Genomic DNA, 12,529 nt, shown 5'->3' with positions numbered 1-12,529 from the left:
GGGGGGGGGGGGGGGGTTGTTGTATAGGTGGCCTGGACTCTGTGGAGCGTACCCACAGGTGGTCCTGCTGTGCTTGCAGGGCATGCTGAGGGGTGGGGGCTCCCTGCTCTCGTTCTCCATGTGCTGCTCACCTATCCCTCATTTCTTTCAGAAACTAGTAAAGACAGCTCTGGCACCAAGCCGGCCAGCAAGCGGCCCTTGTCCTCTCCGGAAATGTAAGCAGGAAGCCCCTTCCAGGAACCTTCTGTGGCTGGGGGTGGAAGCAGTAGGGTTCAGCCTCATCAAACAACTTGGGTGATCTTAACCGTGACAAGTCCTGTGTTGGTGGGACCTGCAGTACTGTCAGGGCCCATGGTGACTTTCTCTTTCCCTTTTTTGTCTTCTAAGAAAATCCGCTCCAAAGAAGTCTAAAGCAGATGGTCAGTGAAAGGAAGCTGACCAGCCCCTGGATTCTTCTCCAGATCCCCCTTCTGCTTCAGGAACCACCTGCCAGGGCCCACCCCTCCTACCCCACCCAGCGTTCGCACTTCACGGTCATGAGCCACTGGCCACCATCCATCCCCTCTCCCCTTTCTCTCTGTTTTTAAACTCTAAAGAAAGCACATTTGACCATGCTGTTGGGAGGAAGCAGAGGTGGATTGGAACGAGCAGAGAGCAAGTGAGAGAGCAGCGCTCCTTCCTGCAGCGCCTGTGCCTCTAGGGCCGAGCGACTAGAGAACTTAGAGACCTTTACGGGAGAGACAGAAACTGAAATTTCAGAGGAGGATGGCAGAAAGCACCCACACTTCAAAGACTGCATATGTTTTGTGGTTCATCACCCTTGGCCTGAGGGGCCAGCCAAGGGCTGGGTGGGGGCAGGCATAGGAGCCGAAGAAAGGCGCCCGTGGACCCCATGCAAGAGGCTACCCCAGGCACCCTATCCAGGGTGTCTGTCTGCTTCTGTTGCCCTTGTGTTTCCAGCCGCCTGGCGCTGCTTCCTCAGGCTCGCCCAGCCTGCGTCTGTAGGAAGCTTGACCTATTTTCTCAGAGGCCTTCGTGCTCCCGCCTCTTCTGCCCTCCCCTCCTCTTTCCCGTTTAAGAAAAAGAAAAGAGATGGAAAAGGAGGGGAAAGAAGGAGCCCCGTGGCGGCCTGAGCAGTGTCCTGGAAGAGCTCCCGACGGGTGCGGCATAGCCCACCCCACCGCCAGGCTGCCTGCCCTGCCCAAGGCGGGGGCCGCCTCACCCACTGCTGCATTTGTTGTATTTTTTAAGTTGAAATCAATGAAGTTACCATTTTTATTGTAATTTTAACCTTAGCGTGTGGGGTTTTGTCCCTTTTTTGTTATTAGCTGTGTACAGAATGTGTATCTCTCTTTTTTTTTTTTTTCTTCTTTTCTCCTTGGCTAATCCTTTTTCTGGAGGAAAAGCTGGGGGCAGCCGGGGCAGGAGAGATGAATTTCCCATGTGGGGCCTGGTATTTGCTGCCCAACCCAATTTCCTATTGCTGGCCCCTGCCCTCTGTCCCTTTGCCTGTCCCCAGGCCTCTGGGACAAAAAGAAGGTGAGCTGTCAAACCTCACTCCCCCTGGGTGATCACTCCATGCCTATAGGCTTGAGCTCGAGGGAGCTGAAGCTAGAACCTCCTTGCCCTGGGCTCACAGCTTTCTCCACCCCTGGCCAGAATTGAGGCCAAGAAGCTCTCTCCCTCAGTGTCACTGGCTCGGAGACCCTGATACTCTCAACTGTTGTTTCCTGCAGCTCCCCCACCCCCAGTTGTAGTAGGGGGACTAGGCCTCCATAGAGGCAGCCCAGAGAGGGCGATTATGTGCTGTCACCCACGAGGGGGGCTGGGGCAATGAAGCAGATTAACAGCACCAGCCACTGGCTCTTAATTTTCAGCACTGTTCCCCGGGCCAGGCCAGTCCTCCTCCTAAGGGTTAGACTGGGTAGTTGGGGGCTCTGCTTGGAGTTTTCTGCTTCACACCCGAGCTTTAGGCAAGGAGCAAGACTTGCAAGCAGGTTACAGGTGGGTTTAAAATAAGCAGCCAATTTTCAACCCTCCATCTCTGGAGACATGGCGGGGGGTGGGGGTGGCTCCCCACCTCTGGTCTGTGCCCTGTAGGCCCCCTGGTTTGTTGTATTATAAATGTATTTCGCTGTGGAAAATGTCACGTTTAGTCATCTCAGCCCACTCGCCTGGTCCCATTGTTTTACCCTCTCCCTTCTCCCAAGCGCCCTTTGATTTCTCTTGTTTCCGAGAACAGCACACCCATTCATCTATTGTAGAGTAACCCCTGTGACTCAATATTACCATAGTGCGATGTCGTTTTGTGCTATTTTGAACAATTAAAAGACTTTTTTTGAAATAACCATCTGGTGTCTCTCACTATGTCGGACCTGCCCAAGGCTCCCTAGAATCCCTGGGACTCTGCTTCCCCAGTGCAGAGGGCTCCAGGGCTAGGCCCCTGCTGTGGCCTTTGGACTGAGCCTGTCTCTGGCAACTGCCTTGCAGGGCAAGGGCCAAGGGGCTCCTTGGGCAGCCATCTGGAGGCTGAATCACCTTCACTCCCCACCCCCGCTCCCATTAGAGGGCAGGGGACTGAGGCAAAGGCCTGGCAGGTCACTGGTGGCCTCTCCGGATGGGTTGTGGGGAGGGGGCTGAGCCACAGCTTCAATGTGCTTTCCGCTGTGAGCTCAGGGCCCCCAGAAAGTCCAGTCACTCTGGTACCAGAAGATCCCCTAGGTATCAAAAGCCTCCATCTCTGCCTGCGACGTGGGGGGTATGCCTGCTGATGGACCACAGGAAGTTGCGGGCCCACTGGACTTCGGGAACCCTCCGCAGGGTGAGCCTTTCCCTGATGCCCACGCTGCTGGGCTCTGTGGTGTCTCATACTATGTGTGGTCCGCTGTGCCCCGCACCTAGCTTGTTGGTCTTGGCACCAGAGTCCATGGCTCTGTCTTCCCCACTGCACCAACTCTGACCTGCCTTTGAGCCCAGAGTATGGTCTTCAGGGAGTCAGGACAGCGGCCTCACAGGAGGCAGGACCCAGGGAGAGGTGAGGGGAACTGTCCCTCCGAGCAGAGCAGTAGGAGCAATGCAAGGGGTGGGGAGGACATGGGCCAGCTGGAGTGAAGGATCCATGTGGAGCTGGTCCCAGAAGGGGAGGGGCCTGTGCAGATTTGCCAGAAGTGTGACAGATGGTTTTGTGGACTCAGCCTGGAGAGGGGTGCGAGGGTTCTTCCCACCCTACTCCTGTAGCCAGCACCTGCAGGGCCACCAACCCTCCATCTTCCCTATGTTATCCTGCCTCATGGCGGCCTGCATCGCACTCCTGAAGGCAAGGGCACTGGTCAAAATACTGAGTTGAGTCCGAGCACACCCCTCCTCAGCATCCTGGGGAGAGACCTGGGCAGGAAGATGTGGCATGACACCTGTGCCCACCCTGCTCCCTGGCTGCTGGGGAAAGCTCTTCCCGTTCTCTTCCTCTGCATTAACCAAGGCACCATCCACTGGACCCAAGGCCAAGGGGGCCACCCATAGGAACCTGGAACCCTCCACATACCAAGACTTGTCCTTGGCTAGGTGTAAGGGGCCTGTACAGGCAAGGGAGGCAGGGGAGAGGTTGGACATGAACAGATGCACCATAAATAATGACAGGCAACTGTGAGCAGAACAGGTGGACACAAATCCAGCTGGCCACAAAGCCAAGATCCCCTAAGCATGAGCTAAGGTTGAAAGTGGATGTGAACACAGAGCAACTGGAGTGGACATCTACCTGCTAGCCAGGGAGGTTAGTCCTACTCCCAAGCATCACAAAGGGGAATCATTTGGGGTTGGGTGGGTCAGCTTGCAGCAGGAACTCTGCCTGACAAGTGGCCGCAGCCTGGAAGGAGGCAGCCACTGTGACATCAAAGACCAGCACACAGCATGCCCAGGGACTGGAACATCTCCATGCCTGCCATGTCCCAGAGCTGCACCAATGAGGCAGAAAGGCTTGGTTACATTCCTGGGCTGCAATCCATCCTTCTGGAAGAAAGGACAATGCTGAAATCCAAGCTTCCTCAAGCCATACTGGGAGCCCCAGGGCATCGTGGCCCCTGGAGCTGCTGCTTCACATAATTCTGTTGAGCAGTGAGGCTGCCCTGTTCAGCCAGCCTGCTGGGAGCATCTGGGCAGGTCAGACAGTCATAGAGCCAGCGAGGGGATGCTGGCCCTTACCCGCAGTTACCGCCTGGCCTTCGAGCTGCATCACCGTGAAATCAGCACCAATGGTTGCCCCATACTGACTGCTGAAGCTGTTGGTGATGAACTGATTTGACAGAGAGGACTTGCCCACCCTGTGGGGTCACAGGTCAGAGGGGTCTGTGGATTCAGACATTTCCAGCTGTCCCCTCTCCTGCTGCATCCCCGTGCCACAAGCTTGCTGGGGCCACTGCCCAGTCTGCTCTGCCCAGGCTCAGCCCAGGCCCCCCAGGCCCCCTAGGGTCCCTCCCGGCTCACTTCAAGGGCAGGGAAAAGTGGCTGGTGGGGGGAGGCCAGCCCCGCGGTGCCCCCTCGTCCCAGACCGTCCTGCCAGCTCACCCAGCATTTCCCACCAGGAGGATCTTGAGTCTAGGGCGCCCAGCAGAGGCCATCTCAGGCCTCCAGGGACTTGGCCGCCGGAGAGTCCCGACGAGGCCGACGGCGGAGGCGGAGACAGCAAGAACTCTGACCTGCCTTTGAGCCCAGAGTATGGTCTTCAGGGAGTCAGGACAGCGGCCTCACAGGAGGCAGGACCCAGGGAGAGGTGAGGGGAACTGTCCCTCCGAGCAGAGCAGTAGGAGCAATGCAAGGGGTGGGGAGGACATGGGCAGCTGAGTGACGGTCACGGGACCGCGACCAGCTCGGTCTGCCTTCCTGGAGGAGAGGGAGGGATGAGCGGGGGTCTCCGACTGCGACTGGTCAGTGGTGGGGCTTGCGGGGGAAGGTGGGGTCAGAAGCCCGACGCAGAGATGGGGGGATCCCCGACGGCTGGGTCCTGAGGCCCGGGGCCTGTGGAGGGACGGGGCGGGCAGCGCTGGGGGCCGCTCGAGCACACTGGGAAACTCGGGACCCGGAGAGATGGGGAAGTCCCGTGGGGGAGTTGCTCCTCCAAGCCCCGAGTCCCCCCAGGACATGGAGAAGGAGCGGGAGACCCTGCAGGCCTGGAAGGAGCGTGTGGGACAGGAGCTGGACCGCGTGGTGGCTTTCTGGACAGAGCACTCCCACGACCAGGAGCATGGGTACGCCTCAGCAGCGTCTTCGTCCCTCCCGAGCCCCTACCTCATTCTCAGGCAACCCTCAGATCTGCGGGCAGGACGGGCCCCTTCCCCGCCCTCGCTAACGCTGCGCATCCCACAGGGGCTTCTTCACCTGCCTCGGCCGCGATGGGCAGGTGTATGACGACCTCAAATATGTCTGGCTGCAGGGGAGGCAGGTAGGGGATGTTTCCAGCCTGGCAGCTTACCCAGGGGCGGAAGCCAGAGTCAGCTTGGCGTGTCCAGATTCATTCAGGCCACACACACACAGGCGCACACGCACACGCGCACACAGGCACACATACACAGGTGCGCACGCACACACAAGCGCGCACACACGCACACACACAGGAGCACACGCACACGACAAGGCTCATGATCTCAACACTCTCCTTCTCACCATAAGGACACTTAGGACTCCCCGTCACCCTAGCCGCTCCCCCCTTAAACCGTGTTCCCTCCTTTTCCACCACAGGTATGGATGTATTGTCGCCTGTACCGAAAGTTTGAGCGCTTCCACCACTCTGAGCTCCTGGACTCAGCAAAAGCAGGTGCCCTCTGCCCAGCCCCCATCTCCCAGCAGCCCGCCCATGTTTACTCGATAGGGCACGTGTGCTCAGTTCCCAGAGTGGTCTAGAAGCAGCAAAGGGCTTGGGGAGGCTCAAAAGCAGCATGGCCGGGCCGTCCTCACCTGAGTCCTAGCATGCCAACTTCCCCCACCAGGTGGCGAATTTCTGCTGCGTTATGCTCGGGTGGCACCTCCTGGCAAGAAGTGTGCCTTTGTACTGACTAGGGACGGCCGCCCGGTCAAGGTGCAGCGAACCATCTTCAGCGAGTGTTTCTACACCATGGCCATGAACGAGCTGTGGAGGGTGACAGGGGACACGCGCTACCAGGTGTGTGGAAGGAGAGCTGCCACGACAACCACTGGGTCTAAGGCTGCACCGTCTCCCAGCATTTCAAAGGCGGCCCCGCACGGTGCTGTGAGCTGGCTCAGCTACTTCACTCTTGGGGACCGCGCCCCTAGTTCTCTGTCCATCCCTGTCCTCTCCCCACTCCTCAGACAGTCCAGCTTCCCCTGAAAGTTGAAGTCTGTTCATCCCTTTCTTCCGTGTCATAAATTCTGCAGAGTCTCGAGGTCCTTCCTCTGGGCCACCATGGCCCATGTCTCTCTTATTGCACTGTATTGTCATCGTGTGTCTGTGGGTGTCTCCCCTCCCCCTGAATCTCCTTCCCCTCTGAACCAGCCGAACAGCCCCGGCGCCCCGGGCAGAGAGGGCCCAAGCCACGCCCCACCCCTGGCTGGGAGGGGACTTCTCCCCCTCTGGGACCCTGTGCTGCCAGACCCCCACCCGCTACCTGCGAGTGGCCTGCACCCCCAGACTGGGAGCCACCATGGCAGGGTGTGGCCATCTCCTAGCACCCAGCACCCGACCTCGGGACCAGGCCCAGGCCCGGTCCTCGGGACCCTGCAGGTCCCTGGGGGATGGGACAGATGGGACAGGATGCAGCCTCAGCCTGGGCCTCCCCTTGCCTGTCCCCCCAGAGGGAAGCGGTGGAGATGATGGATCAGATCGTCCGCTGGGTGCGAGAGGACCCATCCGGGCTGGGCCGGCCCCAACTCCCGGGGGCCCCAGCCGCGGAGCCCATGGCGGTGCCCATGATGCTGCTGTGCCTGGTGGAGCAGCTCGGGGAGGCGGACGAGGAGCTGGCGGCCAGACACGCAGAGCTGGGCGACTGGTGCGCCCGTAGGATTCTACAGCATGTCCAGGTGGGGCCGCCAGGGGGCAGGGCGACCCCAGCCCACACCCCACTCTCCGGGTCGCCTCCTTTACCTGCACCCACCCTCCACCTTTACCATGGGAGACACGGGAGGCTCTGGGCGAGGTGTGGCCAGAGTCCTCAGGAAGGAGAGAGCCAGGTAGGGCTGAGGGCTGTGGGAGAGGCCAGAGCCCCAGGCAAGTCCTGAGAGCAGGAGATCCAGGTGGCCCCTAACCCTCCCAGGCCTCTGTGGGTGACCAAGCCCGCCCTGTCTGTCCCCATGTAATGTTTCGCCCTACCCCCAAGAGGCTCAATGCCTGAAGGAAGAATTAGAGGCTCCTCTGACAGACGTGGGAGTGAGCTGGTCCCTCCTCAGACACCCCTCTGAGTCAGGCCAGCCCAGGCCTGCAGCTCGGGAGGCTTGGGTGGGAGAAAGGGGTTTCTGAGGCTGGGTCTTTCTGGTTGTTTGGACTGGGACTTGGCGGGCGGCTGGAGGCAGAGCTACTTTCTCCTCTCCTCTGGCAGAGGGATGGACAGGCTGTGCTGGAGAATGTGTCAGAGGATGGCAAAGAACTTTCTGGTTGTTTGGGGAGACACCAGAACCCAGGTGAGGGGGCAGGGTGGGCTGGAGGCCTCCCAGGAGGAGGGGTGTGCTCAACCTTGGGCCCTGGGCTTCAGATATGGGGAGCACGTGGGGCTGCTTTCCTCCCTTCACCCTGCACGGAGAAGCAGGCAAAGGAGAGGGGCCAGGCCTCCCAGGGCCCGGGCCTCGGTGGGGCGGCAGGAGCAGGAGTCAGGGGAAGCTTTCCGCAGCGGCCTTCAGGGCAGGGCGGAAGGGCTGAAACGGGGGGGCTGTCTGGGGCGGGGACTTTTTCGGGAGGCAGGAGGCTCTGCCTGGGCCTGAGAGCGCTCGCTGTCACACACTCACACTCATGCTCACGCGCACACACACTCGTGTGTACACACGAACACGTGCTCACACTCGTGCACACATGTGCACACACACTCATGCACACATGCGCTCACACTCATGCACACGTGCGCTCACACTCACGCACACGTGCGCTCACACTCACGCACACACACGCGCACACTCACGCACACACGCGCTCACACTCATGCACACACGCGCTCACACTCATGCACACACGCACTCACACTCATGCACACGTGTGCACACACTCATGCACACACCGCGCTCACACTCATGCACACACACGTGCACACACGCGCAGACATGAACGCTCACGCACACTCACACATACACACACTCTCCCGTACCTGGGGGTGGACCTGGTTCCCGCCTCACCCCAACCCCTCGCCAGGACACGCACTGGAAGCAGGCTGGTTCCTGCTGCGCCATGCCATCCGGAAAGGCGACCCTGAACTTCGAGCCCACGTTATCAACAAGTTCCTGTTGTTGCCTTTCCGCTCTGGATGGGACCCTGACCATGGAGGCCTCTTCTATTTCCAGGACGCCGACGACCTCTGCCCCACCCAGGTGGGGCACACACAGGGCCCATGCGTTGCTCACCCTGTTCTAAGGCTTTCTGCCCTGGGAGGGGGGTGCTGTAGTCATCCTTGTCTCACGGAAGGGGACTCGGGATTTGAACCTGACTTCTGTGCCAGTGGTTCCTAAGCCCATGTCATATGGAGACCATTAGGGAGCTTGTGCACATGCTGGTGCTCAGACACACGTCCCTCTGTCCGGAGCCCAGTGCCTTTGAAAGGCTGTCTGGGCAACTTTAATGTGTTGGTGGCCGGACGAGGTTGCTTCCTTATGCTGTGTTGCCTCGGACTGCACCTTGATCCGGTGCAGGTCTCCGGAGGGTGACTGTCCCGACCATGAACAGGAGCCGAGTGTCCAAGGGGCTTAAGGACAGATGGACAAGACAGGGTTTTGATTCAAGGGCTAGGGGAGCCTGCCCCACCCTCGCTCTAATTTTAGAGGGGCTGCGTGGGGTGCATCGAAGTCAGGAAACTAGTCCCATTCTGAAGGGCCATGGATACTCTCCCCAGAGATGTCCCACAATTAAGCTCCAAGTGCTTGGGCCAGATGCAGACTGAGCCAGGTCCGGTAAAATGAAGGGTGGGGGACGCACCCTGCAGAGAGGGCTGTGGGGGCGGGGGGACCCAGACAACTGCCTCTGCTCTGCTTTCAGCTGGAGTGGGCCATGAAACTCTGGTGGCCGCACAGTGAAGCCATGATTGCCTTCCTCATGGGCTACAGTGACAGTGGGGACTCTGCTTTGCTGCACCTCTTCTACCAGGTGGCCGAGTACACCTTCCGCCAGGTGAGTGCTGCCTCCTCGTCTCCTCTAAAGGCTCTGTGAGGGTGCAGAGGAGATGGCAGGCAGCCATTCCTCCCCCGGCAGGCTGTGCCAGGGCCAGGCTTTCCTGAGGCTGTGGGAGGAGGCTGGGCAGGGATGGGGGGCATGTAGAGGTTGCGCTGGGCGGGCCTGGGGGGCATCTGGCCTGGCTGGGGCCAGGGAGGCTCTTCCCCATCCCCCTCCTTGCCCCCTCCCTGGGTGTGGCCCCTCAAATGGTCTGAGAGTTCCTGGAGCTCCGGTGCCCTTTGTCCACTCAATGAGAAAGAGTCTGCCCTCCTAGAGCTCACATTTCAGTGAGGGAGGGGTGTGGGTGGTGGTGTGCAGTCTATAAACAAGGAAACGAGCAAACGTAGTGACCATCGAGGTACAGAAAATAATAAAGCAGGAGAAGCAGGGCCAGGGAAAACCTCCTGAGTGGCAGCAGGAGATAGAGCAGAGACCTGAGTCAATGTACGAGCAGGGCAGGAGTGTCTGAGGGACTGGGGCAGGGCCCAGCGAGGAAAGGGCGCATGGCAGGAGCATGTCAGACCTGCCAGAGCCCAGCAAGGGGGCTTCATAACCTTAAACAGGGAGACCTGGTAGCCTTGGGAATGAGGGCAAGTGGGAATAAAGGCAGACGGGGCAGGGAAAGGTCTCTGTGCAGAGGAGTCACCTCTCTGATTTAGGTATGTCTGGGGGCTTTGGAAGGGGAGACTGCTGGAGGGCACAGAGCAGAGGCAGGGAGAGTGAAGGAGGCTCAGGGGGAGAGCTGCGGGGCAGAAGGGGCAGGGTCTGGTCCAGCAGGAGTTGGATTTCTCCGTCTCTATTTGACCACAAATGTTTAGGTGCCACAAGGATATAGTTACTGAGAGCCAAGAGGCAAAGTAAGCTTCCGAGCTCCCAAGGAGAAGAGAAGAGGGGATAGGAGCACACCTGGCAAAGGAGACAAGAATCAGTTGTGGGGTAGGAAGTAAACCAAGCCAGGGCCCCCCAGAGGTCCAAGTACTACAGCAGAGTGAGGAGCTGTGCCTGCGAGTGCCACACCAGGGCAGGGCACCCACAGGTGCAAGGACTGGGTGGTGAATGAAGATTTGTGAGGTGTTTCTAAAGCCACAACTGACTCACTCCATTGGTAAACCTGGGTACTGGAAGGACTATAGCAAGGGATCTTATCCCGGGATCTGTCGGCTGCAAAACCTGGGGGAACATTACATCTTTATTTGAACTAACTTCCAACTGAAATCTAGCATTTGCTTCCATTATGAACAGAGGCAAGGAACCACAGTGGTATTAGCAGCACCTGGCTTTGTCAACAACAGAAATGCCAGATGTGTTTATACTATGTTGCAGTTAGAGAGGCATCTCCAAGTATCACGCTGGCGAGGCAATGCTTCCAAACAGCACCAGTTGTTAGATCTGTGGGTGTATCTTCATATCGGAAGCATTCATAAAGAGCATGTATTAAAGGCCACAGGTTTTAACTATAAAGTGAAATGGAAGGAATACATTTCAATGAGAGAGAGATGACATCAAACAATTACAAAAGCTATAGTCAACAGGTAATATATTATGCACTAACCAATAACAGAATACAGAAAGCAAAAATCCAGATATCTATTTGGATCTCCTTACCGGCCAGCTGCCAAAAAAACCACAACCAAACAATAACAGAGAATCCAGATATCCAAAGAAAAACTGCACAGAAAAGCAATTAATATGGAAAATTTAAGAATTCTTCATTATCTCCCTGTTTCAGATCAAGTAGTCAAAAAATAAATAAGAATGTGAACAATGTAACTCGGAGAATAAGTATTCTCCCTTATGAAGAATACACTAACTCTCATAGGCTACAATTTGAGACATTTTGATAGTTAATGTCAATGAAATTGATTTCACCTGTGATCCTTCTGAGAAAGGGCTCTACTTAACTTTGTATCAGGTAAGGAAAAGGAAGGGCACAGGCCAGGGCCCTGTAGTGTGCCCTGACAGGTGTGTGATGGGATGGGGGCAGGAGAGAAGGAAGTAGTGTGGACTGGGTCCACTGAGCTGCTGTTCCCTGAATCAGAAGCAGCAGAGCAGTGGGCAGGGGCAGAGAGAGGACAAGATGCATTTGGGATCACTGGTGAGGAAGGACACGAGTTAGATGTCAGTGCTGGATGTACGCAGTCTCATCTACTAAAAATCCTGTGAGGCACGAAACAGGAGCTCCGGGCGTGTCACTTATTATATAGTGGCAGGTCATTGCCTCCATCAGATTCTTTCTTTAAATCCATTGTATCGAAGTACAACTTAGACACCCTAAAATGTATCCATTTGAAGTGTTCAGTTCAAGGGCCCACCCCGTGGCCCACTCCGGAGAGTGCGGCGCTGGGAGTGCACCGGCGCTCCCGCCGCCGGTTCGGATCCTATATAGGGATGACCGGTGCGCTCACTGGCTGAGCGCGGTGCGGACGACACCAAGCCAAGGGTTACGATCCCCTAACCGGTCACCAAAAAAAAAAAAAAAAGTGTTCAGTTCAAAGAGTCATGACAATGTGTGCACCTATATAACCGCCGCCACAATCAGGATACAGAACATGTGTATCGTCCCAGAGTGGGGTTCTGTGTATTCCACCTCTCAGTGTTTAATCTCAAGGCCTATAGCTGCAGACTGCCCGCTACCTTCCACCCCTGCTTTCATCTTTCTTCAGGACTCGGTGTCCCGGTTAAGAGCACTTGATTCTGGAGCCACGTTACCTGGGGTCAATTCGGGTTCTGACCCCCGGTAGCGGTGCAGTGGGACCGGCGAGCACCCCTTCCGCAGGCCATGGCATGTAGGCGTGTCCTGCAGGCGCTAGCTGTCACTGTCTCCTTGCTATTCCAGTTTCGCGATCCCGAGTATGGGGAATGGTTCGGCTACCTGAACCGAGACGGAAAGGTCGCCCTCACCATCAAGGGGGGTCCTTTCAAAGGTGAGTGGGGCCAGGGCTGGGCCGCAGGGGCTCGTGGCACTTGTCTCGCTCTGGCCCTCCCAACCTTGCCGCCCGCCTCTCCCCGCAGGCTGCTTCCACGTGCCGCGGTGCCTGGCCATGTGCGAGGAGATGCTGGACGCCCTGCTGAGCCGCCTCGCCCCGGCCCAGGTCCCCGCCCCCGCCCGCCGTGGCGCGGAATAAAGCCGAGCCCGCCCAGCTGCCGTGTGCGCGCGTCTGTGGGCTCGCGGGGGCG

At 57.9% G+C, this 12,529-nt stretch overlaps 2 protein-coding genes across 5 annotated transcripts in view; both read left to right on the top strand.

Annotated features, from left to right (window-relative positions):
• HCFC1 (host cell factor C1) overlaps window positions 1-2,348 on the top strand; it is a 26,152-nt gene extending 23,804 nt beyond the window's left edge. For all 4 annotated transcript variants that reach the window (XM_008578404.1, XM_008578403.1, XM_008578402.1 and 1 more), the window contains 2 exons: window positions 152-215; window positions 388-2,348. In XM_008578404.1, the coding sequence (XP_008576626.1) occupies window positions 152-215; window positions 388-427 (104 nt within the window). In that variant the 3' untranslated portion in view covers window positions 428-2,348. The remainder of the gene's footprint in view (window positions 1-151; window positions 216-387) is intronic.
• Window positions 2,349-5,130: 2,782 nt separating this feature from the next.
• RENBP (renin binding protein) lies at window positions 5,131-12,492 on the top strand. The gene is made up of 10 exons (XM_008578400.1): window positions 5,131-5,240; window positions 5,359-5,434; window positions 5,731-5,806; window positions 5,979-6,151; window positions 6,802-7,026; window positions 7,542-7,623; window positions 8,342-8,517; window positions 9,179-9,310; window positions 12,189-12,276; window positions 12,365-12,492. Exons 1-10 carry the CDS (start codon window positions 5,134-5,136, stop codon window positions 12,475-12,477), a joined length of 1,248 nt encoding a protein of 415 aa, XP_008576622.1. The 5' UTR covers window positions 5,131-5,133; the 3' UTR covers window positions 12,478-12,492.
• The last annotated feature ends 37 nt before the right edge of the window (window positions 12,493-12,529 follow it).

The sequence above is a fragment of the Galeopterus variegatus genome, unplaced genomic scaffold (assembly GCF_000696425.1).
Source record: "Galeopterus variegatus unplaced genomic scaffold, G_variegatus-3.0.2 Scaffold1677, whole genome shotgun sequence".
Lineage (NCBI taxonomy): Eukaryota > Metazoa > Chordata > Mammalia > Dermoptera > Cynocephalidae > Galeopterus > Galeopterus variegatus.
The sequence above is the reverse complement of the archived record's forward strand: the minus strand, read 5'-3'. Positions and strand labels throughout refer to the sequence as shown.

Bases quoted from the DNA above. Each gene is read 5' to 3' on its own strand.
- RENBP (XM_008578400.1), top strand. From the start codon at position 5,134: ATGGAGAAGGAGCGGGAGACCCTGCAGGCCTGGAAGGAGCGTGTGGGA. The intron at 8,518-9,178 runs GTGGGGCACACA...CTCTGCTTTCAG, and splicing joins ACGACCTCTGCCCCACCCAG to CTGGAGTGGGCCATGAAACT. The intron at 12,277-12,364 runs GTGAGTGGGGCC...CTCTCCCCGCAG, and splicing joins CAAGGGGGGTCCTTTCAAAG to GCTGCTTCCACGTGCCGCGG.